The following is a 27,325-nucleotide window of genomic DNA, read 5'->3' as shown; positions in this document are numbered from 1 at the left end:
TTCATTTATTTTTTGCCTCCTTCTCGAAGTTTTCCCTTTTGGAGGTTAAAATAGTTGCGCTAAATTCTGTGCCTATAGATCTAAATGTGTCTGCTTAGCTTATATATTTAGAGTACACATTTGTTCAGATACAATTTAATGTAATCACCTAATTGTTCGAGATTATAGATGTTTAGTCATCCTCAAGTGATCTGGAGAGAGAAGAGACTCACACGTTACAAAACAAGGCATGATAACTGTCGCAGGTTGGGTTCCCTGGGCAGCTGCTCTAGGTGGAGTTTAGTGAGCAGGATGTTTATTAAGGAATATCCTTGGCATCAACACTGGTGACGGGAGGGGACGGAAGCAGGAGTGGGCAGAGAGAGGAGTCAAGCTGCCATGCCGGCTCAATGACAATATTGGCTGACCCCCTAGAGACCTCTGGAGCTACAAAAGCCCTTCAGAGTGGTCTGGAGTTGGGCCCACACGGCCTTTGTAAACACGGCCTTTATACCTCCAGCTGGACCGGTTATCAGGTGTGGACCACAACAGGAAACCGTGTGACCTTGAGGAGGCTGGCTCCCTGCGGCTGAGGCAATTCCTAAAGGGGCTAACTTAGCAATGCTCTCTGACAATAGCATTCCCGTCAGGAGCAACAAAGTCTTCATTGGCAGGGGGTCTGGGTAGTGCTTTGCAGTAAAATCATCACACAATAAGAGATGTCCACAGAGCGCTTCCCATTTGTACAAACGCTGTGTGATGGAGGAAGCCCTAATTCAGACGGGTAGTTTCCATGTAGAATAGCTAGAGCTGACCGTGAGGATACTCATGGTGGTAACCTAATAACACTGGATTACCATGACAATGGTTTTTCTTTAACCAGGATCCAAAGCAGCACCCAAAGAGTAAAATGGCCACTGTTCATGGCAAATACAAAGAATCCAAATGCACTGCCTTTATCTCTCCCAATGGAATGGAAAGTTTCCTGTAAATTAGGACAGCTGAAGTAGCTTGCATATCCCTACAGCCACGAGCTATTGGCATTTATCTAACCATGACTAGCACTATCACTGACTGCGTATTTCTCTATTTCCAATGGATAAACTTCCAAAGACTCTACAGACACTTCAACAGCCACTTGGTGTAATAAAACTCTATGTGCATTTCTTGGGACACCAAAGGGATGGTTTGACTCTAGTCATAGAAGTGAAGTGTTTTTTATATCTATCTAGTTATACGTATGAGGTGTCCCCAGTGTTTCTGTTAGTGGAAGAAGCGGTTCTGAAGAAAATGATTGAATTTATTGGCTGGAAAGAAGGGGATGGAATATTTAACCCAGGTAAGTACAATTAGTTATTGCCATCTCCCTTCCATTACAAGCATCTAAAAATTTATTCATGTCTTATATAAGGAATAACTCCTTGCAGATTTACACCTTACAAAGAGTTGGATATTGTTAATGCTACGGGGTGAGAATCTAGCTTGTGCCTTTCTCCAGAGTGATAATATTTTGCTTAAATGCTAAATAAATGACATAAATGCTAAACAAATGAGATGTCTACGATTTAGGATTTATATTGAACACAAATGAATTTCCCTGCTGCTGGGAGTTTGGAAGAGCTATAATAAGTTTTTCAATCAATTTTACTTGAGAGGGTTCCTGAATCACATTTTATCTTACAGTCATTTTTTGGAACCAAAGATGAGCACGTATTGTCATTTTATTGATCAGAGGACAGACCGAAAGAATGTTATTAACTATGGAAAACTGGGTCCAGAGATTGAAATTTTTGGTTTGGAAAAACTCTGGAATGAGAGCATAGACCAAAACTTCTCTCTTTGCTGAGATTGGACATTGTTGGAATAGAGATTAGGAAGTGTGTACAAGTAATGGGGTGGAGGGTGTGGTGTTAGATGACTTTCACAGCGATTTGTCATTAGACTAGAGCAGCCACAGCCACTCATGCTTTCCACCGTAGTCAGCACTTAGGGAGCTATAACTTCATGCTATCAATATACCATTTCAATTTTGTTTTTGCAGGTGGTTCAGTGTCCAATATGTATGCAATGAATTTAGCTAGATACAAATATTGCCCTGATATTAAGGAAAAAGGGCTGTCTGGGTTGCCAAGATTAATCCTTTTCACATCTGCAGAGGTAAAAAACTATTTTTGATATCAGATATAGATTTCCAAGAATGTGTTAGTATTTAAGAGGGCTTATTTGTTTGGGGACTCGTAATGTGCTTTTATCTTATCTGTGTGTGACTAATACGCCTAAGTATAATGTTGTATTTCATTCCAAGAGAAATTCTGATGGGTTTGGGTTTGATATTGTAACCCCTGGCCACCCAATTTTGTACATCACCTTTATTTAAAATTTATACTCTGTAACATTTTCTTTGAGAAAAGAGAACGTTTAATTTGAAGGTGCTATCTCCTGTGAAATCCTTGAGTGTCTTATTTATCAGAACTTAGATAATCACTACTGATCTCAGCTATGTCTTCTACTCACATTTCTTTGTAAAATTGATTGCTTTCAATGGCTAACACAAGGGCATTTCAAGAGGAAAAGAAGCGATTCAGTAACAATGAACATCACACACACACACACACACACACACACACGATTGGATGTTGCCACAATCCCCTATCTCATTTTACTCTCCACTAAAGTAGGAGATCCAATTGTAGATATGTGCATTGGCTTTGAGCCAGGCTGCCTGGATTCAATTCCTGTCTTCACTACTTACTATTTGAGTGACCTTGGGTAAGTCGATTAACTCCTCTGTGCCTCAGTTTCCTAATTTGTAAAAATGAGTGTATCATTTAGCTCTTGTACCTAACAAATTATCCCAAAACCCAGTGGCATAGAGCTATAGCTCTATATGACTGCCTACAAGTCTTGGGATAGTCTTGGCTGGGCTCCCTTACATGTCTGAGGGTTAGCTGGCTGATGGCTGATCTAGGAGTAGCTCAGCTTGGATGACTCCAGTGAGTCCTCTCTGCTCCATGTGTCTCTCATCCTCCAGCAGGCTAGTCCAGGTGTGTTGTCATGGCAATGGTGCAGGTGAAAAACATCATGGAAACACACCAGGCCTCTTGACTCCTAGGCTCAGAACTGGCACATTGTCATTTCTACCTCATTTTCTTGGTAAAGTAACTCATGCCTAGCAACCCAAATCTAAGAAGTGGGACTCCACCTCTTAAGGAGACTCTCTGCAAAGTCACTTGGCAAAGGGCGTGGATACAGAGAGCAGTCAACAATTTGGGGCCATTAAAGCAACCCAGCATCCACATGAGCGTAGTAGCCACCGATTAGTGGGTTGTTGCAAAGATTGAGTGAGTTAATGCATGTAAAGTAGCATCTGACACATAATTGATAGGCAAAAATGTTAGCTATTATTATTAGTAGGAGGAGAATGATTCAACTATAATAATGTCGGTATAATAGATGGCATGGTTTAAGTGTAGTCTTATCTGGAAGAGATTCTTCTTTTCCTTTTCTGCTTTTGTGTGATTCCAGTGGGTGACTCTGTCCGTTCCACAACTGCCTCTTCCCCACATCCCTGGCAGGAAAAGTTTAGCATCTGTACCTTCTGTGATAATCTAGATCTGTCAAACCCATGAGGCGGGCAAAATCTGAAAATCGCTGTTATTTCTAGCTGAGATTTCCTGTATCTGTTATTTTCTTTCAAGAGCAAAAGTTACTTTATTATTGCAAAAGGATAAATTGTGCACTAAGAGGTGAGCAGTTGAAGAAAACCTAGCCACCCCCACGTTTTCCTCCTGCCCTGTCTGACCTTTGCTCTGGTTAGTTCAGCGCTAAGTGCAAAGTGGGTGTTGAGTTGTTGGGAGGCCCCTGGGAGGAATCATCTAGTCTGAGATTCTTAACTAGCCACTGAGGCCCTTCTTCATAAGACATTCTTTCTGCAGCAAGAGAAAAATGTTTGGAAATGTGGACATCTGGGAAAAATACTTAGTTATTTGGGATTATAATGGAGTAGAGTTTCCCTCTCTGGGTTCCAATCCTTGGTATTTCAGTTTGAAGAACACTAGCGTATCAGAAATTTAAAGTCCCTTCTACATTTGAATTGCTGTTTCTATGTCTGGGAAAGCTGATTAAATAGGGCCCCTGCTATCAGCTCAGTGTTTTACTTTTGGCTTTTTCGTTCTTCATTTGGTTTAAAACTCACTAGAGTTTTTTTTCTGGAATAACTGCCCTGGAAATGGGGAAGAAATTCGATGGAAGCCTAGAATAAAGATTATGGCTGCGAAAGATCAGTAACACAGGTATAGCTGGCAAATCGGGGGTGAAAAGAAATGGAAACCTCATGCAGTTGTGAAACCAGAACTAAGTATTTTTTTAAAAAATCTCTGTTGAAGATATATATGCAAAAAGAGATAAAATATATGCCTTGGCTAACATGCCAGCAGAAGATGGAGCTAGAAAACCAAGAACTAGATGTGTGACTTAGTTTGCTGGGGCTGCTATAACAAAATATCATAGACTGGATGGTTTATGCAACAGGCATTTATTTCTCATAGTTCTGGAGGCTGGGAAGTCCAAGATGAAGGTAGTGGTAAATTCAGTGCACTGAAAGCCCGCTTCCTTGTAGACCACTGTGTGCTCCCATGGCCTTTCCTCTGTTCTTGCTTATGGACAGAGTGAGATCTCTCTGTCTTCTGTTTTTTATAAGGGCACTAATCCCATGAGAGTCTCACCCTCGTGACATAATCTAGAACTAATGCCATCACTTTGGGGGCTAGGGAGTAAACACGTGAATTTTGAGGGAATACAAACATTCAGCCCATTATAACATGAATTCCACAGGAAAAGTCCATAACTTTGAAAACACTATAGCCTTGAATATATATTTTCACCCTGTCCGTCCAGACTCCACTTTGTAGCTCATTCCTTTCCCTGCTCTGCCAAAGAGACTCAGGTCGTAGCATTTGCATTATTTTAATTCATATTTTAGTGATCACCTTCACCACTTATTGCAACAAATCAATTCATTATTTAGTTAAAAAAAAAAGAATTAAAGAAGGCTATGTTTCCTAAATAGTCTTAAACCCTCTGTGAATCTTTTTGCTCTACCTCCCTTGTTTTCTTTTAGGAGTTGGCCAGTAGCCCTGTGGTTATTTTCCTGTATTGTTTATTAGGTGATTTTACTTTACTAGTTTATATGCTGCCCCGGATTGACAAGGGTAATTACTCTATCTCTGCCTTCCACCATCAAATGCAGAATATATGCACCCACCTCTGAAGGTATTTTTGCATCCTTCAGGATTCAGTTGTAATTTAACTGTTGATGGAGACCTGGAAGATCATGACAAAGCCCCTTAAACCATCAACATATCCAAGGTAGCCTCTCCAGTGCTAAATAGGAACCAAAGGGAAGGAGATTTGGGGAGAAAAGTAACAGTAGTAAATTTGTGGCTTGATTAGCAGTTAGATATGAATTTCTTGAATTTATAGAAATCCTAGGTTTGTAATTCCAGTCACTGTGGGAATCAGCATAAAGTAGATGATTGTCTGCCACTAAAAAGTGAGAGGAGAAAAGAAACTCTTACCTCCCAGGTCAGCGATCAATGGGCCTAGCTGCTCTCTAGCAGGATCGAGGCTAGGGTGAGGTGAGTGAGACGCCCAGGGTACACGCCTCAGGGTCGTGCCTCCTTACATTTTGCACTCGAGATGCCTCATTCGTGGCTCACTCTTGCTATTCATGGCCCTGCTCCCTAGGCGACACTGACCTGGGTTTGGGTGTGATTGCAGGCGTGCTCCACAGGGAAGCAGGTGCTTCCTGGGATGTCACGCCGAGCATTGACAGTCCACGTGGATCCTAGCTCTGCTTCTTTAGGAACTCAATCATCTGCGTGCTCTTGGAGAAGTCCCCTGTACATTCCTTTTCTTCATCCCCTAACATGGAACATTCACAAACCCTGCTCTCCCCACCACCCAGAACTAATTTGAGTGTCTAACTAGTCAGCACTCGAAGGAGTCCACAACACAATACAAGTGTCCAGAACACCATCTACAGGAGGGGAAAGCAGCAGTTCATTGAGAAACCCAAGGTCACAGAAAAAATCCTGGCTGGAACCAGAAAGGCGAACTTCAGCGCAATTCTGTCTTTCATGTGGGCACTTGCTGTTTTATCCTCACAGAAACAAACACCACTGAGATTTTTGCATCTTCACTAGATGCATGAAACCTAGAGGGAGATTGGGTCTTCGAACGATTGACTTATCTTTTGCCAGCAAGGGGAGCAGCCACCGTTCGTTTCTAAATGCAACTGTTACCTCTGAACTCCAACCTTCTAGGTTTTTCCTTTCCTTACAACTACTCAGCATGTCTGAAGCATTGCCGTCTCCTTTTTTCCCTTCTAGAGCTCTTTTCCTCCTCTGATGCCTTCAGATGTTTAGACTTCAGTTTTGCTGACTTTTTTTTACCTGTCCCTATCCATTTGAGATTGACATTGGACTAGACTTGGCCCTGGGGTACCCACAGTTGGCTCCGTTGAAGTTATTCTTATTCTGATTACCACTTTTTTATTCAGCAGATTCATTGGTTGGGAATATTTTGCTATTCCTCAGGCAAAGCAATGTGCTTTTCTTTATTGGCAGATGTCAGTTGGAGTAGGCTACTACTTATCATTATGCAATCAATAGCTGTTTGGTGACCAGAACCCAAATCTCTGGTGAGAAATAATTCACCTTAGCTGTGGTGGGCTGATGTAGCAAGTAGAGAATTAATTACATTTTCAAGTACATTATTACTTCTCCATATGCATATGTTCTTGTAACAACCTGAAATGAATGCATCCTATAGGCATTTTGGACGCGTCCTATTTGATATTTGGAAATTAATTATTTGAATGGTTTCATTTTTCCTGACGGTGTGACTTTTGCATTTATTTTGACAGAATTAAAAAAAGAGCTCCCCATAAAACTCGCTTGACAAAAAGAAAAAAATGACCACATTTGAGGAAATATATCAACCTAAGTGTGAAGGCATGACTACTTTTTTAATGTATTCATACCTACAAATTAAATCACTAAGGTTTTTTGGTACAATAATGTCCTTTAGCACCTTCATTTTTCAGGCATGACAAAGAATTAATTGACCACCTGTCTGTACTAATTTATAAAGAGCGACATCTCCAATGTTTGAATGCTAATTATTTTATAGGCTTTATGGAGTAAGGAAAAATAGACCCAACAATCTAAAGCATATACTACTATTTGCCAATAAGAAACAGACCAGACCTGATTCAAGATCCATCTATAGCCTCATTAATGCCAGGGTGACATAAAGTAGTGTGTCTATAAATGATTATTACTTTTGTTATTATGATTTTAGCTACATTCCTTTGTGTCTAATTTCCATCTTACATTCAATATTAAACAAGATTGGTCAAGTGTCTGATCAGCATTTATAACCCATTGTTTGCTCTTGAAAATAATTAAATTCTGCTGTGGTCTGTGATTGCAATTTTTGAGACAGAGTCTTGCTCGCTCCTTAGAGGATTTTGAGTCAGCAGCGGACTACATTCTGTTTCCATTAATACCGAGTCTTAGTAGTAGCATCAAGAGAAACTTTTCTCAATGTTATGGAAAGCAACAGCCTCCAGTGACCAAGTTTATTCCATATGCCAGGCTCTGTGCTAAGCCCTTTATGTATATTAACCCATTTAATTGTATGACAAGCGGGTGGAGTAGGCATTGACACACCCATATGATAGATTAGCAAATTGAGGCTTGGCGAGTGTACATTATTTGCTCAAGGTTCCATTGCTGTAACTGGGAAAATCTGGAATTAAATCCTGGTTCCTCTGATCCCAAAGTCAATGTTCTCAACCACTATACTGAGGGGCTCAATTAAATTACTGTTTCATTTTTCTTTTATGCAGTATGTTCCAAAGATTGGGCTCAACCATGTGACTTACACCCATTTAGATAATAAGCAAAACTTTTTTCACACTATGTATTCATGTCTCTCTCTTCCCCCATGTTCCTTTTAATTTAGTGTCATTACTCCATGAAGAAGGCAGCCTCCTTTCTTGGGATTGGTACTGACAATGTTTGCTTTGTGGAAACAGATGGAAGGTAATGGGGACAGGATCCGGAAGCCTGGTGGGTGGAGGGGGAAATTCATACTTTTTAAAAAGCAGCACCAGTGTCTGTTCACTGCTAAACATAACTGAGCATCTCAAATCTGTGTCTCTTAGAGGTAAAATGATACCTGAAGAACTGGAGAAGCAAATCTGGCAAGCCAGAAAAGAGGTGAGAGAAGAGATGGAAAATGGGGGAGAGAAAATGCATGCGTGTGTCTGGGTATGAGGCAGAGAATGCCAGGGAGGGAACGCAAGCAGCCAGACCCATTTCTGTGTGTGGGAGAGAGAAGAGAGCTTGTTGGAATTAAAAGAGGGAAACTCATTTACAGATGTTCTATTTCCAGGTCCTTGGCTCTCCATGTTCTGTGGAGTTTCCCGGATGTTCTCATTCCCAGGTGGCTGGAGCCTATTAAAACACTGATATCACCATATTCAGGATTCTTGCCTAGAATTAGCCTTAAAAGATGAGCCCAGCCTCTCCAGCAGGGCCTCAGCATCCACGCTTCTAAATAACTCCTGACTGAGAATTCCGCAGGCCAAGCCAATTGTCTCTGGATTGCATTCAGAATGATTCCTGATTTCTTGATCAACCTATCCTCCCAGGTTGCTTCCACCCAAAGCCAATCCATACCCGTCACCCCATATTGGGTCTGGATCTAGCAGTTCAGCGCTGGCAGAATGTCCTCTCTTCCTTAGCTGCCAGACTGTGTTCAAGTTGACATATCAGTTGCTGGGGAAGGCAAAGCATGGCCCTGGTCACCTGCTGTTTAGGTGTGTTGTTGTTTTGGTGCCAGCCATCTTGCTTTTTGGACCAAAAGCCTGCTGGATTAGGTACACCCACATCACTACTTCCCTCCCATCCCACCACAGTCCTCACTGCTAAAAGAGCTTCTGTTCACTCTCTCAGAACTTTCCAATAGGTAGCAACAAAGTCAGGTGTGACTGCTGAACAATGAAAAGCCCAGCTTCCGAGCTGGGATGTAAGTATCTCTCTCTTCGTGGGATTTCACACTCTAAGAAAGACGGGTTCTTTTATTTTTATTTTTTAAGTTTTAATTTTATATTTCTGTTATTTCACTCTTTATATGTTTAAAGTTTTCGTAAAAATCACCTTATCCGGAGCATGCTAGATCAAGGTATTTGTTATGAAAGTCTGTACGTAAAAATTCTGCCTTTATTGCAGATGTATTGGCTTCAGGTGTGTGTCCTTAGATCTACATTTATCTTTTTTTTTTTTACATTCCAATGACAAGTGGATTTGATAGTTGTCTGTTGGTACAGATTATGAGATGTCTTTGACTCTTGAATAAAATTCTACATTACAACCTATTCGTTCTGCTGTGAACCACAAATACTGCATTCTAGTTTTATCTATTTTGGTCTAGTTTTATCTTTTTCTATGGAAGTTCCTATCAAAAAGAACTTTATGTCATTAATGCTTGTTGTTAGGGAATATCTATTGTGCTTTTTGTGTGTGTGTGTGAGGAAGATCAGCCCTGTGCTAAATCCGATGCCAATCCTCCTCTTTTTGCTGAGGAAGATCGGCCCTGGGCTAACATCCATGCCCATCTTCCTCTACTTTATATGGGACGCCGCCACAGCATGGCTTGACAAGCAGTGCGTCGGTGCATGCCCGGGTGCATGCCTGCCTTCCTTCCTTCCTCCCTCCCTCCCTCCTTCCCTCCCTTCCTCCCTTCCTTCCTTCCTACCTTCCTTCCTTCCTTCCTTCCTTTCCTCCTTCCCTCCCTCCATTCCTCCCTCCCTCCCTTTCTTTCTTTCTTTTCTGAATTTTAAACTTTTCATTATGGAAAATCTCAAATATATACACAACTAATATAATGAGCCTACATATACCCATCATGCGTCTTCAACAATCATTAGCTTATGCTCCTTTCTGCTTAATTTACACCCCGTCCCCTCCTACCACCTCTACATTAGTTTGAAGCAAATCCCACACATCATATCATTTCATCTATAAATAGTTCAGTATATCTGTAAAAGATATGCACTCTCTCTTTTTTAAAACAAATAATACTATTATAGGAAATAATAATTTATTAATATCATCAAATATTCATTTATATTAAAATTTCTCCCATTGCCTTTTTTGTTTTTTTTAATAGTTGGCTTGTTTGAATGAGGACTCATACAAGGTCCGTACATTGCATTTGGTCGATTCATCACACAAATCTTTTCTAATCTATAGCTTTCCCGTCCTCCTCTTTTTCCCCCCATGCAATTGATTTGTTGAAAAAACCAGGTCCTTTGTCCTGTAGAGTTTTCCACATTATGGATTTTGTAGATTACATCAAGAATTTGAGAATCTAAGCACTCCCCTTTTCTGCACCACCCTATCTGTTCTCTAGATTTCCTATAATCTGGCACTTAGATCCTGAGACTTGGTGAGATTCAGATGGTATTTTTTACCAGGAAGACTTCCTGGATGGTATTTTGTCCTTCCATCAGGAGACATCTTGTGTCTCTTTTTGTGATAACATTGATTGGTGGGTTCTGATATTGTCAGTCCATCTTTTATAGGGCTCTGCATCACCTCTCACCTCATGGGTTTTGCTGCCATTGGTGACCATTGTCTAGATCCATTATTTTATTAGGTGATGTTCTAATTCATTCTCTCAGTCCTCCTTCATTTATTGGAGGCATACTGCTATAAAGAAAAATGTTCCTTCATCCCTATTTGGTTTCCCTAAGGAAAGAGTTTGTACAGGCACAGCAGGATAAATGTTTTCTCCTTTCCCATTATTTACTCATTTTCAAAATAGTGAATTAGTTGCCTAGCATCCCCTAAAGACAGCAAAAACTTTTTTTTCTTTTCTTAGTATCATTAAGAACTCTTGTTCTAGCATGTCAGATGGGTTTTATTCCAGGATAGTCATTTTTATTTTAATTGTTTAAATTTTTGTTTGTTTTGACAATGAAAGTCCATGCAACTGACATATTCTAAAGTTGAGAACTTGAAAAGAGAAATTTTTAAAAAGTAAAAATTGCTTTAGGCACATTTAAAAGTAGGGCAGTGGGGTTAGAGTTGGTATGTCTCCTCAGTTTTCTTTCAAGTTAGTTAAAACTGGAGCCTGCATTCACCAAGGACAAACTTGGCATCCATTCTGAGATAACAATACCTGATGACTAGTTTATTTTTCTCAGTAGCTTCAGACCTAGTTGTTTTGTTTCAAGCTTTTAACTCATATTGTTTCAGATGTAGGGAACAGTACATCAACTTATTTTCCCCTGGGATTCAATTCCCTGGCCAACCACAATCCATTAAAAATATGTTGAGCAGTGACCTTTACTTGATGCCATTGCAAAGGTGGTGAAAACCACAGAGACGTCAGAGGTTCTAAGTGCTATGAAAAGATAAAACTACTATAACCACTGAATATTTGGAAGTGTTTTTGTATATGAGTGTTTGAAATGACAAACTTTCTTAGGGAATACAGCTCATCGGCAGCACGCAATCAATACTGTTTCCACTGAATTTTCTCATTAATAGCATGAGATATGAAAGGAAAAAAATCCTGGAAGGTTAAATCCAGATTGCAAAAGTTGAATTTCTGGCCCTGATATTTATAGCTAAATTGTTTTAAAAAGGTGAAGAAAACTCATTAATAGGCTATAATAGCTTGCATAGGCATTTTCTCACAACTGTCAGGATGCCATATAGTTTATGAGGAAAAGCCCAACCATTCAAGACACCTTAAATGGTTTTAGTAAATTACTTTTTCTATTGCTTTTAATGATTGATGTAAATCTGCTCTTATTTCATGAGGTCACTGACATGATAAAGACATAACCTGTTGGTAGTTGAGTACAGGGAAGAAGTCCCAAAGCCCAGGGTCCCCCAGGGGCTCTGTCACCTACTGGCCCTGCTCTAAGAGGTGTGGGTGGACTAGATTCCATGTGTCACAACTGTCTCTCCAAATGGCAAATGGATTCATTGTGTACCATTACTTGGATTCCTATGCAACTCAATTTAAAGACGTGGACCAAGTGTCCTTGCTCTGCCCCACTTCCCATTGAGAAGTAACTTCCTTCTGTCAAAGGTCAGCTAAATTGGAATGAGTCTGGTCCAAATGGAACAACTCCTAACATTAAATGGCACATAAAAATATATTGCAAGAACAACTGCCCTTCAAGATAAAACTGAGGGAAAAAATGATTCCATCCTAAATGGAGGTAAAATAACTTTTATGGGCACTAAATGTTCTTGTCACTTATTCCTCAGGTGCTCTAGAATCTTAGGATTCTTGTTGCTTCTCCCACTCCCACCTTTGTCTGCAAATTTTCCCTCCAAGGCACTTCCACAGCAAGCAACACATTTTTGCTGACATGCTGGGGTGGATCCATTTGGAAACAACCTCATGTCCTCTTCCTTTACCTGATTGCCATAAAGTCCCTTATGGGGCCAAGGTGTCTGGCTAGCTTGGCTGGAATTACCATTTCATCTCTGCGTGTGCTCCCACATTCTTCCTTTTCTCCCCATTTCCCACTGGCACCTGTTCGCCCTACAAGATGCAGCCATCAGCTGTACAAGGAGGAATAATCACGGTAGAAGTGATACAGGTTCTCTTTTCTAGCACATTCTAACAGATTTCTCTGTTGCGGCACCTATTTTGGAGACTATATCCCCTTGGATGCCAAATTTGTACCTGAGTACATTCTTTGTTTTGTAACTGCACTTACTTTACAAGGAGACAAGCAGACAGGCTGCATGGTTTGTCTCTGGAGCTGACTGTCTTCCAATCATGTTTCTTTTTATTTTGGAGAAGAGTAACAATGCTAGCACCATGGAGGCCCCAGTGAATCTCCCCAAGAAGGAGCTAGGAATCACACAGCATACCAGTTTGCCGTTGCAGTTGAGGTTATTCACTTTTAATCTGGGAAATCTATAGAACAGAAAATACTACAGAAAGAAAATAAGAGTGAAAATACGATGCATATTGAGTTGGGACAAAGAACTACTAGGGTCATAGCATCTTCTCAGGTTCCTTAACCTGTTTATAGTGACAAGAGGCCATATAGTGGAGAAGTTTAAAACCACTCACTGAATTAATGATTATCTTCAAAGAAACCCAATAGATTTCTGGATGTTTAACTTTTGTATTTACCAGCCTACTACAGGACAAATTTAGTGGTGATGGTAACAATTCTTGTGTGGGGGTCCTTTTCACAGGGAGCAGCACCATTCCTTGTCTGTGCCACCTCTGGTACGACTGTGCTAGGAGCCTTTGATCCTCTGGATGAAATCGCTGACATCTGTGAGCAGCACGGCCTCTGGCTTCATGTGGATGTAAGTGCATTTGTGTGTACACATCTGTTTAACTTTCTAGTCTTTTTGCAGCTTTGGTGGGAAGTTTTCGTATTCTCAGAAACTAGATGTAAAGTCTCCAACTACTTTTATTTAAGTGTGTATCTTTAATTACTGGAAATAAATATGTTGTTTTCTGTAAGATAATAAAGAAGAAGATCCCAAGACTTGATGCAAATTTTTAGTTTTCCAGATTCCATTTTATTTCCTCTTCTCCCATGAACCATTTTCTTTGGTCTCTTGAATCTACTGTCATTGAGGTGACATGGTATAAGGGACACATTTCGGACTATGGAGTCAAGAGACTTGGATTTTGGATTCTAATTGGCCTTTTCTTCACTGTGACCTCAGCCCTTTGGGCTTCAGTTTCTTCATTTGTAAAGAGGGAAATGGCTGATGCGGTTTGTAAAGTATCTTCTAGCTCTAAAATTATATGATTCCAATCAGCTGGAAGATCCAAAAAGCTGCATTACATAATTGCATGCTATAATTAAAGCAGGTTTTATCTGAATCTCCCATAGATAATTATTTGAGAGGGATTGGGATAACTTATATTCTTCATAATTTTCCAACTTAAAAGATTGGCTTTTTTGCTAATTAATTTTGTAAGCCCTAGGCTTGTTCATAATAAATTTTTCCTTAATTAAAGGTAACTTAAAATTCTACTTATCCAGAATTAATGAGTTGAATTCAGCCAGTTATGAGTGTTTGTTGAGCTTTTTGGTTTTCTTTTTTTGTGTGTGTGAAACCAGGAGTTAATTAGTTTGATTCAACCCAATAGAAGGGACTGTTGAGCACGCTGATGAGACTTTAGGGAACTTTCTTCTGGAAAGTGAGTGATTCATATCCTCCTTATCAGAAAAAGAAAGGGCAATATTTTTGACTTACTGAATGGAAGGTAACTAAGCATTTGGGGACATAGCTACATATGGTTTTATAGTTTGGACGATTTTATGCTTTCAAAGTAAAGCATTTTGATATAATATGGCGAGAATTTTTCAGCAGCTCAAGGCTTTCATCAAATATATGCTAATATTTGGTAAAAGCAGCAGTAATATAAAGCTCACTAGAGTTATAGGCTCCATTAGCATGCCGATGGCAATACTTCAGGTAGATTGTTTGTGATTTCTTTAAATGGGATTGTAATATTTGTATCTGTTCACATTTCAACTAATATCTTATTGATTTTTATAGACTTAGAAGCATAGTAATACATTATGTCCTAAAAGATAATATGAAGTGAGTACTTTGGTGACAGTGAAAAATAGAGGGAAAAAATCAAATACATCAGCAGTTATACTTAAAAAATCCACTCTTATAAAAGAAACATTAAATATGGATTATATAGTTTATGTAAAACAGAGTAACTACAGCAGTTTCTAAATTGGGAATGATATTAAGAGATTTATGGGGCTTAGAGATAACTGAGATTTATAAATTTGAATAAAAGCCTCTCTAGATTTTCTAAAAATTAGAAGTTGAATTTTTGAAGGAAATCCTTTTATAAGGAAACACATCAATTATTCTGCTGCACATAGTATGCATCTAGTGAATGCCTGTGGTATAAGATTAAATTTGACAACAGTTTATCTGACCTATTAAAGAAATTAGCTGTAACATAGAGACAGTATTCACCCATCCTTCAATATTGCAGACACCGATTCTGTTGAGAAAATTTTATACAGGAGCATGTAGCTTATCTTAAAGAAACTTCATATACAATAGGTAGTTTATTAATTTTCAAAATTAATAAAATTACAGTAATTACTTTGGCCTGTTTGAAATTTTCTAAAGGACATTTTAAAGATACTTCAAAATATTAAAAACTGATATTTACTTTATTTCTTTTTAAAAATGTAATTATGATTGCTTGTTCTTCCAGGTTTTCCATGAAACCAAGTTGCCCTGCATATATACCATATTTTATTAATTCCAAAATACAATTCTTTGGTTTACATTTTTAACATACCTGAAATCGGTATGTTGATGTCATTGTTTTTTCTTTGTGGTACACAAAAATGGAGACTTTTACATTTGGTAGTGTCTTAAGTTTGGTTAATTACAATGCATTTTTAAACAACCGAGTAAGAAACACTTTAGTTTTATTGAAATGTTTTGCCTCCTATTATTCTTCCTCTGTGAAAGTGAATGTTAGTCCAGCCTCTGCCTTAGACCAGGATTTCAGGGCTGCTCCAGCTCTTCTCTGGAGCAGGGGCTGTGGCTGCTGCAGAGCCTCACACTCCCAGCAAAGCTTCCTCAAGTCTCCCACCCACTCTTCAGTCCAAGTCCCAGGGGAGATAGTAAACATTAACCTTCGTGTTTCACATATAGTAATAGCTCAATAAATGATGGAATGATGGTCCTTATTGAGATGGAAAACCAAACTTCTTCATCATTTAGGTAATTGGTTTGATGTTTTTGCAAGTTTTAGAGTTAGGAATTTAGAATGTGAAGCCGATAGAAGTAGGTTATTGACATCAGGAGTGTTGTTTTTCTCCTTTCAGCTCTTTTTGAGGAATAAGTTTGTGGATGAGCTATTCCTAACCCTGCCAAAGCACTCTATAAACCAGTGAACTAATGCCTTGAAAGAGTTCATGTGATTTTAAAACTTTAATCCAGCTCATTAGGATTGGGAGAATATTGTTCAATTTTGGGGGAGGAAGAGGAGGCAGAGGGTAGTGCAGGAGACACAGAGGAGAGCAAGTGTAGTGTATGAGGCAGGTGGAAAGGGAGAGAGGGTAAATGGGTGTGGCTGAGTCTTACTAATTCATCCTTCCCCTACTTGTCACTGGTAGGTTCTCAATGACGTTGGGGGATAAAAGGATTGAGAAAAGCAGGCAACTTAGAGTTTAGGGTGTGTAATGGAAATAAAAGAACCTAATATGCAAGTCATCTTAAAGCTTGTGAAGATCAAAATCCAAATCTGGGGTCCTTAGTTAGTAGGCCAGGATGAAGTTCTAGAGGCTGAAGGCGGTTGCTTCTGTAGCTCAGTCTTGGTCACACATGGTCTGTCATGAATGCCAGTGCGGGAGAGAGTGCAGCAGGAAGGGGGCTTGACTGACAACCCCAAGTCACCCCTCCTTCTTCTGGGAATCTTTGGGATTTGCATACACACCACCTTCAACACACAAACCTTTGGGAACCCCTAGGGTTACCGGCGACTATAGTCCATGGAAGCAGGGCTGAAACTGAGGTGAGGCAAGTGAGGTTCCTAGGGCTCAAATTAAGGAGGCATTCACTCTTAGGGTTGTGCAAGAGTCCAACCTTGAGAGTGAGCTCCTCCTTAATTGTGATCCTCAGTGACTCACTCATCTCACCCTAGTCCCAGCCCTGAATGAGAGTGTTGTTTTTAAGTAGGATTAAAGGCCACTGTTTATTGTTTACAAATGGGTTCAGCTTTTGTGATACTCTGAGGATCATGGAGACCTCTTATTTCCTTATCTTCCACATCCATGGTGCACACAATCTTGCCAATTCTTTCTACATGATATTCTGCAGATAAGGGGTCTTCCTTATCTTTTTAAGTTCTATAGCCAAAAATAGAATAGCCTTTGTCTACATCCTAGGCAGCTCCTGAACTCACCCCCTGCCTATAGGACTTCCATCACAGATCTCCATGCTATACTCTACCATTTGGCCAAATGTCCACCTTCCCTAAGTTATGATGTTATCACGAAAAAAGAGTGGGCTTTGGCTCCCAGATCTGATTTTTATTACCTGTGAGACCTTGGATAATTTATCTACCATCTCTGAACCTTAGTTTCTCTATTAAAAATTTTGAGATGATAATCACTCCATTCTCACTGCAATGTTATACAGATTAAATAACGTTGGAGAGCATTCAACATAGCCCAAGCTAATCTTCTTATATTGCCTCACTGCCACCCCCCCTCCTTGCCCTACGAATTAAAACTTAGAAGTCTGCTGAATTTCGAGGACCAAATGACTTTCTTATTTCTCACATTGACTCTTCTTCCCTTCCCTCCAGATTTATTGACTGTGAGACTTTCTTTCATCTCCTAATTCTCAGGTCCCCTCTCTTTTGCTTGTAATATTTACATCTGCAAAGAATGTCTTCCTTAAGTCCAAGTCTTCCTTTCTCCTACTCTCACATTTTTGATGTCTAAATATTTCTAAAAGCTATTTGGCTAAAAAGATCTAATATTCATTAACAGAATTCATTTCTACCTAGCCCACCCCAGTTGGCCATGAGTTCCTGTATTCTCCTCTATCCACCTGGTCAAGCATGTGCCTCATTTATTATACAGAAAGCTAGCTCTTAGCCCCTGTCTCATCATCAGCATTTGTACATTGTGTATGGTAGAATGTCAGCATTGTAAGGATCTTGTCTACTTTAGATTCTAAGATTCAAGAGGGTGTGGACTGTGTCTTCTAAACTTCCTTTCATCAGTATGCAACTCAACAAGTTAATACACCAATTTCTTTATCATGTGTGAATTTAAATCCTAAAGGCCAGTGGGGGCCCATCTATTGTGATGAGGTTCTGATTGCCTGAATAGGGCCAGTGATCAAAATTTCCTGGAGTACCAATTGGTGAACATTGACTTAAAGTATAAACTAAGACAGATTGAGGTTGTCACTCAAGGTTTTCTATGACAACCAGCTGGTAAACAAATAACATTGGAATAACATTATCTTGGTTATCTAAATATCTCAACAGGCTTCCTGGGGTGGCTCAGCTTTGCTGTCAAGGAAGCACCGCAAGCTCCTGCACGGCATCCACAGGTAAATGCAGTTTCCCAGGCACAGCACCATTTCGTTAGGCAAGGGAATCTCTTTGGACTTTGCCCACTTAAGTGACATTTGGGGGTTAAAAAAACCCCCAAAACTCCAGACTCCCCAAACCACTCCAACAAGGAATCCTGGAGAGCCCTAACTTGAGTATGAGTACTGAATGTATGTGCTGCTAAGGATAATATTCTCTCCACCAGTAGAAACTAATTGAGCCCCTCCTGACCCTGTCCTGTTCTTTGTTTTACATAACAGAGCTGACTCTGTGGCCTGGAATCCCCACAAGATGCTGATGTCTGGAATTCAGTGCTGTGCTCTTCTTGTAAAAGACAAATCTGTAAGTTTTCCTCTTATGGCCTTCGAGCATCGAGGGGGGTTAAATTACCATGTTTGCAGAGGACGTATTTTTGCTTATATTCTGGTGCCTTGGGCCAGATATAGATGAAGGTCTTTGGTAAGTGCCGATGGCATCAAAAGGAGAAATAAATGGGCACAGATAAACGATCTAGTGTTTCTGCCCAGGTGGTTTTGTGGATTTGGTTTAGGTATTTCATAATCTCATTAGTCACAGCAAAATGGTCTCTCTTTGCCTTCATTTGGATTATATTTTAAAACTCAGTTTTAAACTGAGTTTTAAGATTTTTTTCTCCTTGATTAAGTCTGGAACTTAAGTTATCTTGAAATTTCTGCTGAGTAAGTGGAACAGATGTGTGTCATACATTAAATTCAATGCTTAATATGCTTAGCAAGGGCTTAACAGCCCGTTTATATGGAAAGATGTTAGTTCAGGGCTGATCATCGAATGCTGATTTATTGGAGGATTGCTGGTCTCCAGTGGCTGGTACTTCATTTCTTTTGGAACATTGGGGAGAGTTGGAAATTAGTCTGGATCACTGTGAAGCAAGTGGGAAAAGAGTTGCTGAGGTTCCTCTTGGCTAGAGGTATAAACCCTGTGTTTTCTGTGGGTTAAATAAGGATCCTTGTGGGAAGTGGCCCAGGCTGGGAAGTGCCACCTCATTCTTAGAAATGCCTCCTCAGGATCTGCAGCATGTGGGTGATCTTTCTCAGCCATCTGTTTACATTTTTTTCTTAGGGGACTCCTTTTGCCAATGCTAAAGTCATTTTCTCTTTTTCAGGAATTTTATTTCCAATGAAAGTCATATTTAAAACTTCAAACCTAGTCTTGCATGTGTGGTTAGTTACAACTCTCTTTAAAAAAACATGTGATATTTGTATGTCAGTGCCCTTTGTATTTTGAGATGACCAAGCAGAATATCCATCAGAAATATGAAGAGATTCTGCATCTGTAGATAGAGACACTCTCGGGAATATGAATCTGTTCCTTAATATTTTATTAGGTTGGCTGCTGTTGACTGTATTCAATGCTATTTGATTTTTTTTTCATTTAAGTCTTTAAATTGTAGAGCATGTTATAACTGCAAGGTAGTTTAAGATTACTATATCATTTGTGAACCAAAAAACGTACCCAACTTGCCCATAGTGACACATTTAGGACATGACAGCGTTAGGAGTAAACCCAGGTTTTCCTTTGGTCTAGATATAAGAACAAAAAGATGTCAAGCATTCTTTATGTGCCAGGCATTTTACAACTGCTTTCTCCCTAATCAGCCAATCTGAACGTCATCCTTATCTGTTGGTGGGATGCTCTCAGGAGTGGAAAATTTAGACCAAAAATTTTATGACTGTTCTTTTAAATAACTCTAGCTTTTATGCATTTTTCTTCTTGAATGATATTTGAGTGATTTAGCCAAGAATTGATTTACATTTACGTACTTGAGGCAATTTAAAATTTTCTGGATCATCTCACTCTATTATAGGGGTTAACATTTTATTTTTTTTAAAGTTTTCATTCCTGGATCTCAATAAAAACAATAATACTCATATCTACTCAGATGGCAAGAATTAAGAGGTTAGAAAAATTACATTCATTGTGCAAAGAATTGAGCACTTTCAAAAGTAGCCTTTTTTTGATGAAAGACTATTTTCAAATTAACTGGAACGGAGAGCTGAACCATGAGGTATGAGATATGACAATCAGCTTAAGAAGTTTAGTGTTGGCAGTTTTCTGTCTCTTTGTACCTATTTTCTGCCTCTATTGTTCTCTTTCATATTCATTCATTCATTCATTCAACCAACAACAACTGATATTCTCTGTAGGCCAGGCACTGTGCTGATTCTGGGCTTATAAGACAGACACATTCCCTGTAGCCAGAGTTTATAATTTCATAGAGGAGACAAATGAACAAAACGTACATATTTAATTCTTTAATTACTATTTTGATAAGTGCTCCAAAGAATGTGTTAAACACTGTTGATTATGTATTCTACAGCCATTCCAACCTCCTTCCTTTCTATCTCCCGAAACTTATCTAAGCAGTCTCCCTTGCAGCTAAGAATCACCATACGACACAGATATGGCCAATATGATGTTGGAGAAATGTGATGGGGGCTCCTGAGAAAGATTTTACTTCTGGTTAGAAGTGACAGACACAAGAGGAGAGATTCTTCCCCCCCTTTTCTAACAGTTGTGTCAGAGCATGATGCATGGAGCTCTGACAGCCACCTTGTAATCATAAGGCAATGACCCTAAATCGAAAAATGAACATGCATAGAATGGCAGAGCAGAAAGGGGAAAAGTCATGGTCTTGGATAATGATTTTGAAATGTTGCACCAATCCTGGAAGATGTCATGTAGGCAGTGGACATGAATCAAAAGCTAGGATAAGAGGTCTGGGCTGGAGAAGTATATTAGGGGTATTAAGGAATTGTTGACATATAGATGATATTTGAGGTCATAGGAATGGAATCAATTGCCTTGGGAGGAACTTTGGAGTGAGAAGAGAAGAGGGTATAGAACTTAGCCTCGAAGAACTTCAGAGTCGAAAGATTGGATAGACAAGGAGGAACCCACAGTGAAAGCTGAGTTGGAATGGCCGGGAAGGTAGTGGGAAGATCAGGAAAGAGTGATGCTAACAAAATGCAGAGAAGAGTATTATGAGGAGTGTGAATGACTCTCAACCTTCATGTCAGAGCTTCAGTGTCACCTCTTTAAGGAAGAGTTCCCAGACTCACCCAGGTAAACTGGCATCTCCTCATTATTCTTTCTCAGACCCTGCCCCTTCCTCTAAAATGCTCATCACGATTTGTAATTACGATTTTTCATGTAATATCTTTCCCTCCCACTAGAATGTAAGCTGTATGAGGATAGGGACTATGTCACAATATTCACCACTGTATCTCCTCCAGTGCCTAGCAAGTATTCATTGAAAAGGAAAAAATTAAAATGCACTGAAAAATTTAATGATTAAATAAATTAAAAATCCTCAGAGATATCTGCCTTCGTGTCAGCAAAACTAGGAGTTTCCGATTTCTCCCCTACCCCAAATTATTCCTTTTGAGAGCTCTGAGATAACAATGATTAAAATTATAGTTGATGAGCTTTATTTCCTAGGTCCTAACACCAGGTTTGAGCCTGCCTCCAGCAGTAATTGGTGAACAGCGATTTTAATTTGGACTTACTTCCCCAGTTAATGGAAGGGGATAACTCTAGTTAAAACAAAATGAATTACTTAGTGAATATAGTTCTGGTAAGGGAAAAACTCATTCCCTAAATTGTACCCTCAAAGCCCTGACATTCACAACGCTGATTTCCTGATTGACTAACTGGTGGTGTTTGCATTTTTAATTTCCTGTGTTAGTAAAGAGGACTACTTCACAAACAAAGCAGAGCTGTTGCTCTCTAAGTTGTACTATCACTAACCCTCTTTGCATCATAGGGATAAAAACAAAATTGGGGATTTAAAAAAAATCTGTGATTATAAATAGGTTGACTTCAGCTGTAAATGCTGGATCTGCATGGCTGTTTTGGATCAAAGACAATTTTGATACTTTGATCTAAATTAAAAGGCAATATATTCTAAGTATCAGTTATATACATGGAGAAAAATCTCAACATTGGCCTTTTGATTTTTAGTTTTTGTTACAAGGACTTTTTAGTTTTAAAAAAACTAACATATATGAGAACATGAAACACACTAGTCAGATGACTTTTTTGAGTATAGATTATTCCTCTCCATTTCTACCTGTCATGTCATCCAATGTTAACTCACAAGGACTTCCTGTTTAACCTAGCAGACACAGATAATTAAAGGGACATGTTTTTTTTAGAATGATGTTAATATGGATTTTTATAATCATGTTCATTTTTATACGTTTATTTAATAAGTAATTCATGTTTATCATAGACCAATTGGAAAATTCAGATACGGAGAAAGATGAAGAGAAAGAGACATAGAATACAAATACTCGAAGATGCCTTTTTATCTATTTTCTTATACATATATGCATTTAAATGTATATATATGCACACATACCTCAGCTAAAAAATTTGTAACATATTTTGCTTTTTCTGTTTAACAAAATTGTGAGCATTGTTCCATGTCAAAATGCATTCTATACATTTTTAAAAATACATAATACTCTATCATTTTGGTATACTATAATTAATTTGACCATCCCCTTATTACTGACCTATTAGATTGTTTTAATTTTTGGCTATTACAGATTGGCCGCCATCTTTGAGGCTAAATCTTTGTGCACATCCTGTATTCTTCCCTTAGAATAAATTCCTAGAAGTGGAAGAACCATGTTTATCTTTCATGACACTTTTTTATACTTGTTTCCTAATTTTTCTTTCAAAACATTGCTTACCTTCTCACTAGCAGAGTATGAGAGTATATGTGTGTTAACCTTTGACGTCCCAGAGGTTTTTAGCTTTGTCCATTTGATAGGGAAGACAGACACCCACACTTACAGACACACATGTAAACATTTTCCTTCAAATTTTACCTGTTGACATATTATACCTCCTTCTCAAGGATCTTCTTTAGATATGGGTATTGACACACAATTCTGGGCTACCTAGGTTTCAAATGTGAGGCCTTGGAGAGAAGCTTCAATTCTTTTCCTTTCATCGTCATTCTAGAGGAGGCTCAGAATGTAGTCCCAGTTTTTCTGTAGGAGAGGCAATAGTAGGAAGAAGAGGAGCAGAAAATTTATTCAATACACACGCAAGTGAAGGTATATTGTGGGCCCAGCACTGCAATGCAAAGAAAAAAAAGAGAAAGGAGACTAATATCGCCTCCCAATGTGATCCCCCAGGAGAAGGTGGAGAATTTTCACTGGAATACCATGCCTGAGAAATGTGTTATCTCTCAGCTCCATTTAAATTTCTATTCTGAGTGATAATTGCTATTGCAAATGACAATGATTATATGCCATTTTTAAAAAATTGTGCAAGAAAAGATAGAAGGAAGAGAAAATAGATTTATTAGACAAACTAGAGCAAACTGTATCTGCCTTTGTGAGGATTTCTTTTTTAGCTCTTGTTTTCTTCATGGAGTTCCTATGGAGGTACCATTAGATAGTTTGAAAACACTGAACAATCTGATCATCAAAGAAATTTTTTTCTCTCATGCTCGAGAACACTCACACTTCCCCTATACACATACGTCATATATTTCTTTGGAATGACAGCCTCCTAGAGGGGAAAGGGGGAGGTAGGTATTTAAAACTGATTAGAAAAAAGAAGCATTTGACTTGTGGGAGAGACATCAATCTCCTGTGCTTGATGCTGCCAAAATTATCCTCCATGTCTTGGATGTTCTTGCTTGAACTGACAAAATTCTTGGACTTTTCAGCTAGGTTGAGACTTGCATAAAACTGGCAGAACTCATCAAATTCAAGGGTGGTAAATAACCCTTTTCTTTTTTAATTCTTGTGTTTTTTTAAGTTGTAATAAACAAAAGTTAACTTTTTTTCATGAGGCTTTTGAAAATTTGTTCACATGCATGTATATATGCATGCATCATATTAAAAAACCTCATGTGGTGTTGTAACACACACCCCTATCAGGTCTGCTTTCCTTCTCCACGAAGTAAGAGGATATAATAATTAACGTTAGAGTTGCATGTGTTCAAAATCCATTGTGTCTTTCTCCATCAAATGAACCAATAAAATTGGGTTTTAGGGTTTATTTGTTGGTATTGCAATTATCATTAATTTTAACAAGGGGATTTGCACTTTATTTTACATCCATGCTCCATATAGCCTAGTATATGTTAATTCCTTTGTGAACTGTAGCTCCAAGAGATGTATTAATTGCATAACCATGATTGTACTACCAGACTTCAATCATTAGCAACCCTCTAGTCATGAATAAGCACTGGTCCCAATGCAGGACCTATTCCACGGTTCTTGGAATCATCTATATAGTAGACTGTGACCTACTGGAGGGCAGAGGGGTCTTATTCATGGCTATAGTCCCACTACTTAGTATAAAGGCTAGCGCTCAATAAAAGAGTTTCCTGATGTGAACTTACTTTGTGTCTCCTTCCAATACTACCAAATGGTAATGTGTGTTAAATTTGTTACCTGCAGTATGAAGTAGTATGTCCTTTATGGTCATAACCTGATCTCTTTCAAGTCTCAGAGTGTCCCTTCTTGCTAGTACATAGGAACTTTATTTTTTGAAAGAGTATAGAAATTATTTGTCTTATCCATATGGTTTCATATATCCATTACCTTATGACACCCCATTTCGTGTTAGCACGTAAAAGTAGCCTTTACTCTAAACTTTGCCAACATTTGGCCTTTTATCTGCATGCCTCAGAGACCAATAATAAATCGGTGACTCATGCTTTCCTTTTTCGGAAACCATATTTTCTTTCCCCTAGCAAGTTATTTTTGTTTCAGTGTCTAATGATGCTGTTCTTTATTGGAGATTGGACAAGCGGAAGAGAGACTTGCTTTTCTAAGGTTCACTGGGTCCTCTCTTGACCCCTTCTAATGAACAGAATGACATTCACAATCTGCCAGTTTTCTGGTCGTGGCTGTTTGTAATGTTGGATCTAGCATCTTAGCCAACAGTTTTCCAATTTCATCCTTGAGTTCCTTCAAAACTCTTGGGTGACTGCCACCTGGTTCTACTGATTAAGCTAAGTTTGACTTAGATGAGTTGGGGTGTTGCCCACTTTTGGATTTAATATCTTCTGCCCGTCTATTTCTGGAGAACCCTAAGAGTATGGGAATCTCTCTGATATCCTTCCAGGTAAAGAATTCATTCTTCATGGCAGCCATCCCATTTCTGTATGGGACACCAACCTTTGCTTCTCTGCCAATCATCACAAAAAACTTCAGATTTGCTAAGAAATGACCAAAAAGGAAAAAACATGAAATTCTACCTTTGTGTCCTTTTGTCTCTGATTTGACAAAAACTAGCAGTTGAAAAATATCCCAGAAAGAGGATTCTTTTGCAGATTGAATTTGTTCTATCCTATCTTGTAACAAGACTGATTAGGGTCCCATAAGACAGGAAGATTATATAAGTTAAAATCTAAGAAAACTAAGAAACGTAAGAGTAAAGGCATAAAAGGAACCCTAGAATGAAGCTAATGGAAAAACTCATGCCATAATTAGCATGTTACACCTGCCTCAGAGGGTAGGCTAAAATTTGGTTATAGCATTTTTAAAGGATTCTAAGCATCTGCCTTTTATTTTTTTTGCCTTTTATTTTACTATTAACTCACTGCAACAAGGCTTTCTCTTCTGTTTCTACTCTCTGGTGTGATGCTTGAGACCCTTTCGACTTCTTGGAATAATTGTTCCATTTGTTTTCCTTTGCACAATGCTATTTGTCATATTTGTTGTTTTTCAAGGAAGACATCTAAAAACATACCTGACACGCCTAATTAGGTTTTCTGGCTTTGTTGTTTCAAGGCCAAAAAATCTCAGGGAGTCAATTTTTTTCTAGGTTTTTCTTCCACAGCAATTCAAAGTGTCAATACAAGTACATGTGAATAACAGAAGTATTCTAATTTTGTAGATAACTTGCTCAGAGGTGGTAAATATAGATTTATTTTATACAGACTTTTAGTAACTGTACTAAAACCTTAATTTATATGGAAATTCCTAGTGGCATATAATAAATTAATGTGGACTGAGTAGAAAAATGAAAACGCTGTAAAATAGTGACCATATCTTTTATATTGAAGATCATATAACTCATGCATGCTGCCATATGTGCATGGACCCTCACATAGCAAACATGGTTGCCTTTAGGCCATTATAATGCTGATGGAAAATCATAATTTAGGGAGTTTTGTTAACTACAAATGGAACTCAATATGTTCTCTGGTAGTTCACTCTGAGGGCTATTTGGGAGTTTGGAAGATGTTGGTTGGTCTTTTTTCCAATTAATTATTATGAAATATAATAAAAATATAAAATATGCATAAAATGTAAATGAACGGCTTAATTTATTGTTATAAAAAGAATAGCCAGGTAATCCCCACACAGGTTAAAACAAAGAACATACCAGAAACCCAGAAATTCTTCATGTGCTCCTTCCTGTTATTGACTTTTTTGCTTTTCTTTTTAGTTTTGCTCTGTAGTTATGCATTCTCAAATAATATAGTTTATTTTTACCTTTTTGAAATTTATATAAACGGAATTATTTGTTTTTGGTTTGACTTTGTTGTTGTTGTTGCTCAAACTTGCCTTATTTCTGTAAGATTCATCCATGTTGTGGCACAATCTGATGATTATTCATTTTCACTGTTTTATAATATTCCTTATGAATATATCACAATTTATTTATCCATTTTACTGTTGATAGACATTTGGGTTATTCCAATTTTTGGCTTTTACAAAAATTTACTCTGAACATTTTTGTGCATATATCTTCATTGCTTAACTATATCTCCAAGGTTCCATCTGGTATAGTTTTCCTTTCTCTTGAAAGCCAGGTTTAGCAATTTCATAGTGAATTGAATAGTGGCATGTTCTGTTAGACTTGGCTACTTTGAAAATGGCTTTATTTCATTTTTGCTGGGGATAGAATTCTGTCAGTAAGTTTCTTTTTGCACTTTAATGATTTTTTGCCTTTTGGTGTTGTGTGTTGGAAAGTTAACGGACATTCCTTTGATGGTTTACTGAATATGTTATTTGAAAAATTACCTTTAGAAATAATTTGAAACCTGAGATGAAGTTATCTTTCTCCATAGAAGGTTTTATTTTCATTCTTCTGGGCATCCAGGAGAATTAGCAGTCCAGGACCAAAGCTTGAAGTTTTTCTG

At 38.5% G+C, this 27,325-nt stretch overlaps 1 protein-coding gene across 1 annotated transcript in view; it reads left to right on the top strand.

The window, feature by feature from the left end:
• Positions 1-27,325, top strand: part of GADL1 (glutamate decarboxylase like 1) — a 154,265-nt gene that overhangs the window by 39,286 nt on the left and 87,654 nt on the right. Inside the window, exons 5-11 of the mRNA XM_058567403.1 lie at positions 1,212-1,318; positions 2,021-2,136; positions 8,008-8,087; positions 8,210-8,264; positions 13,284-13,400; positions 18,100-18,164; positions 18,426-18,507. Of these exons, the coding sequence (XP_058423386.1) occupies positions 1,212-1,318; positions 2,021-2,136; positions 8,008-8,087; positions 8,210-8,264; positions 13,284-13,400; positions 18,100-18,164; positions 18,426-18,507 (622 nt within the window). The remainder of the gene's footprint in view (positions 1-1,211; positions 1,319-2,020; positions 2,137-8,007; positions 8,088-8,209; positions 8,265-13,283; positions 13,401-18,099; positions 18,165-18,425; positions 18,508-27,325) is intronic.

Source organism: Diceros bicornis, chromosome 2, assembly GCF_020826845.1.
Source record: "Diceros bicornis minor isolate mBicDic1 chromosome 2, mDicBic1.mat.cur, whole genome shotgun sequence".
NCBI classification, from domain to species: domain Eukaryota; kingdom Metazoa; phylum Chordata; class Mammalia; order Perissodactyla; family Rhinocerotidae; genus Diceros; species Diceros bicornis.
Note: the sequence above shows the minus strand (reverse complement) of the source record. Positions and strands in the feature narration are given on the sequence as shown.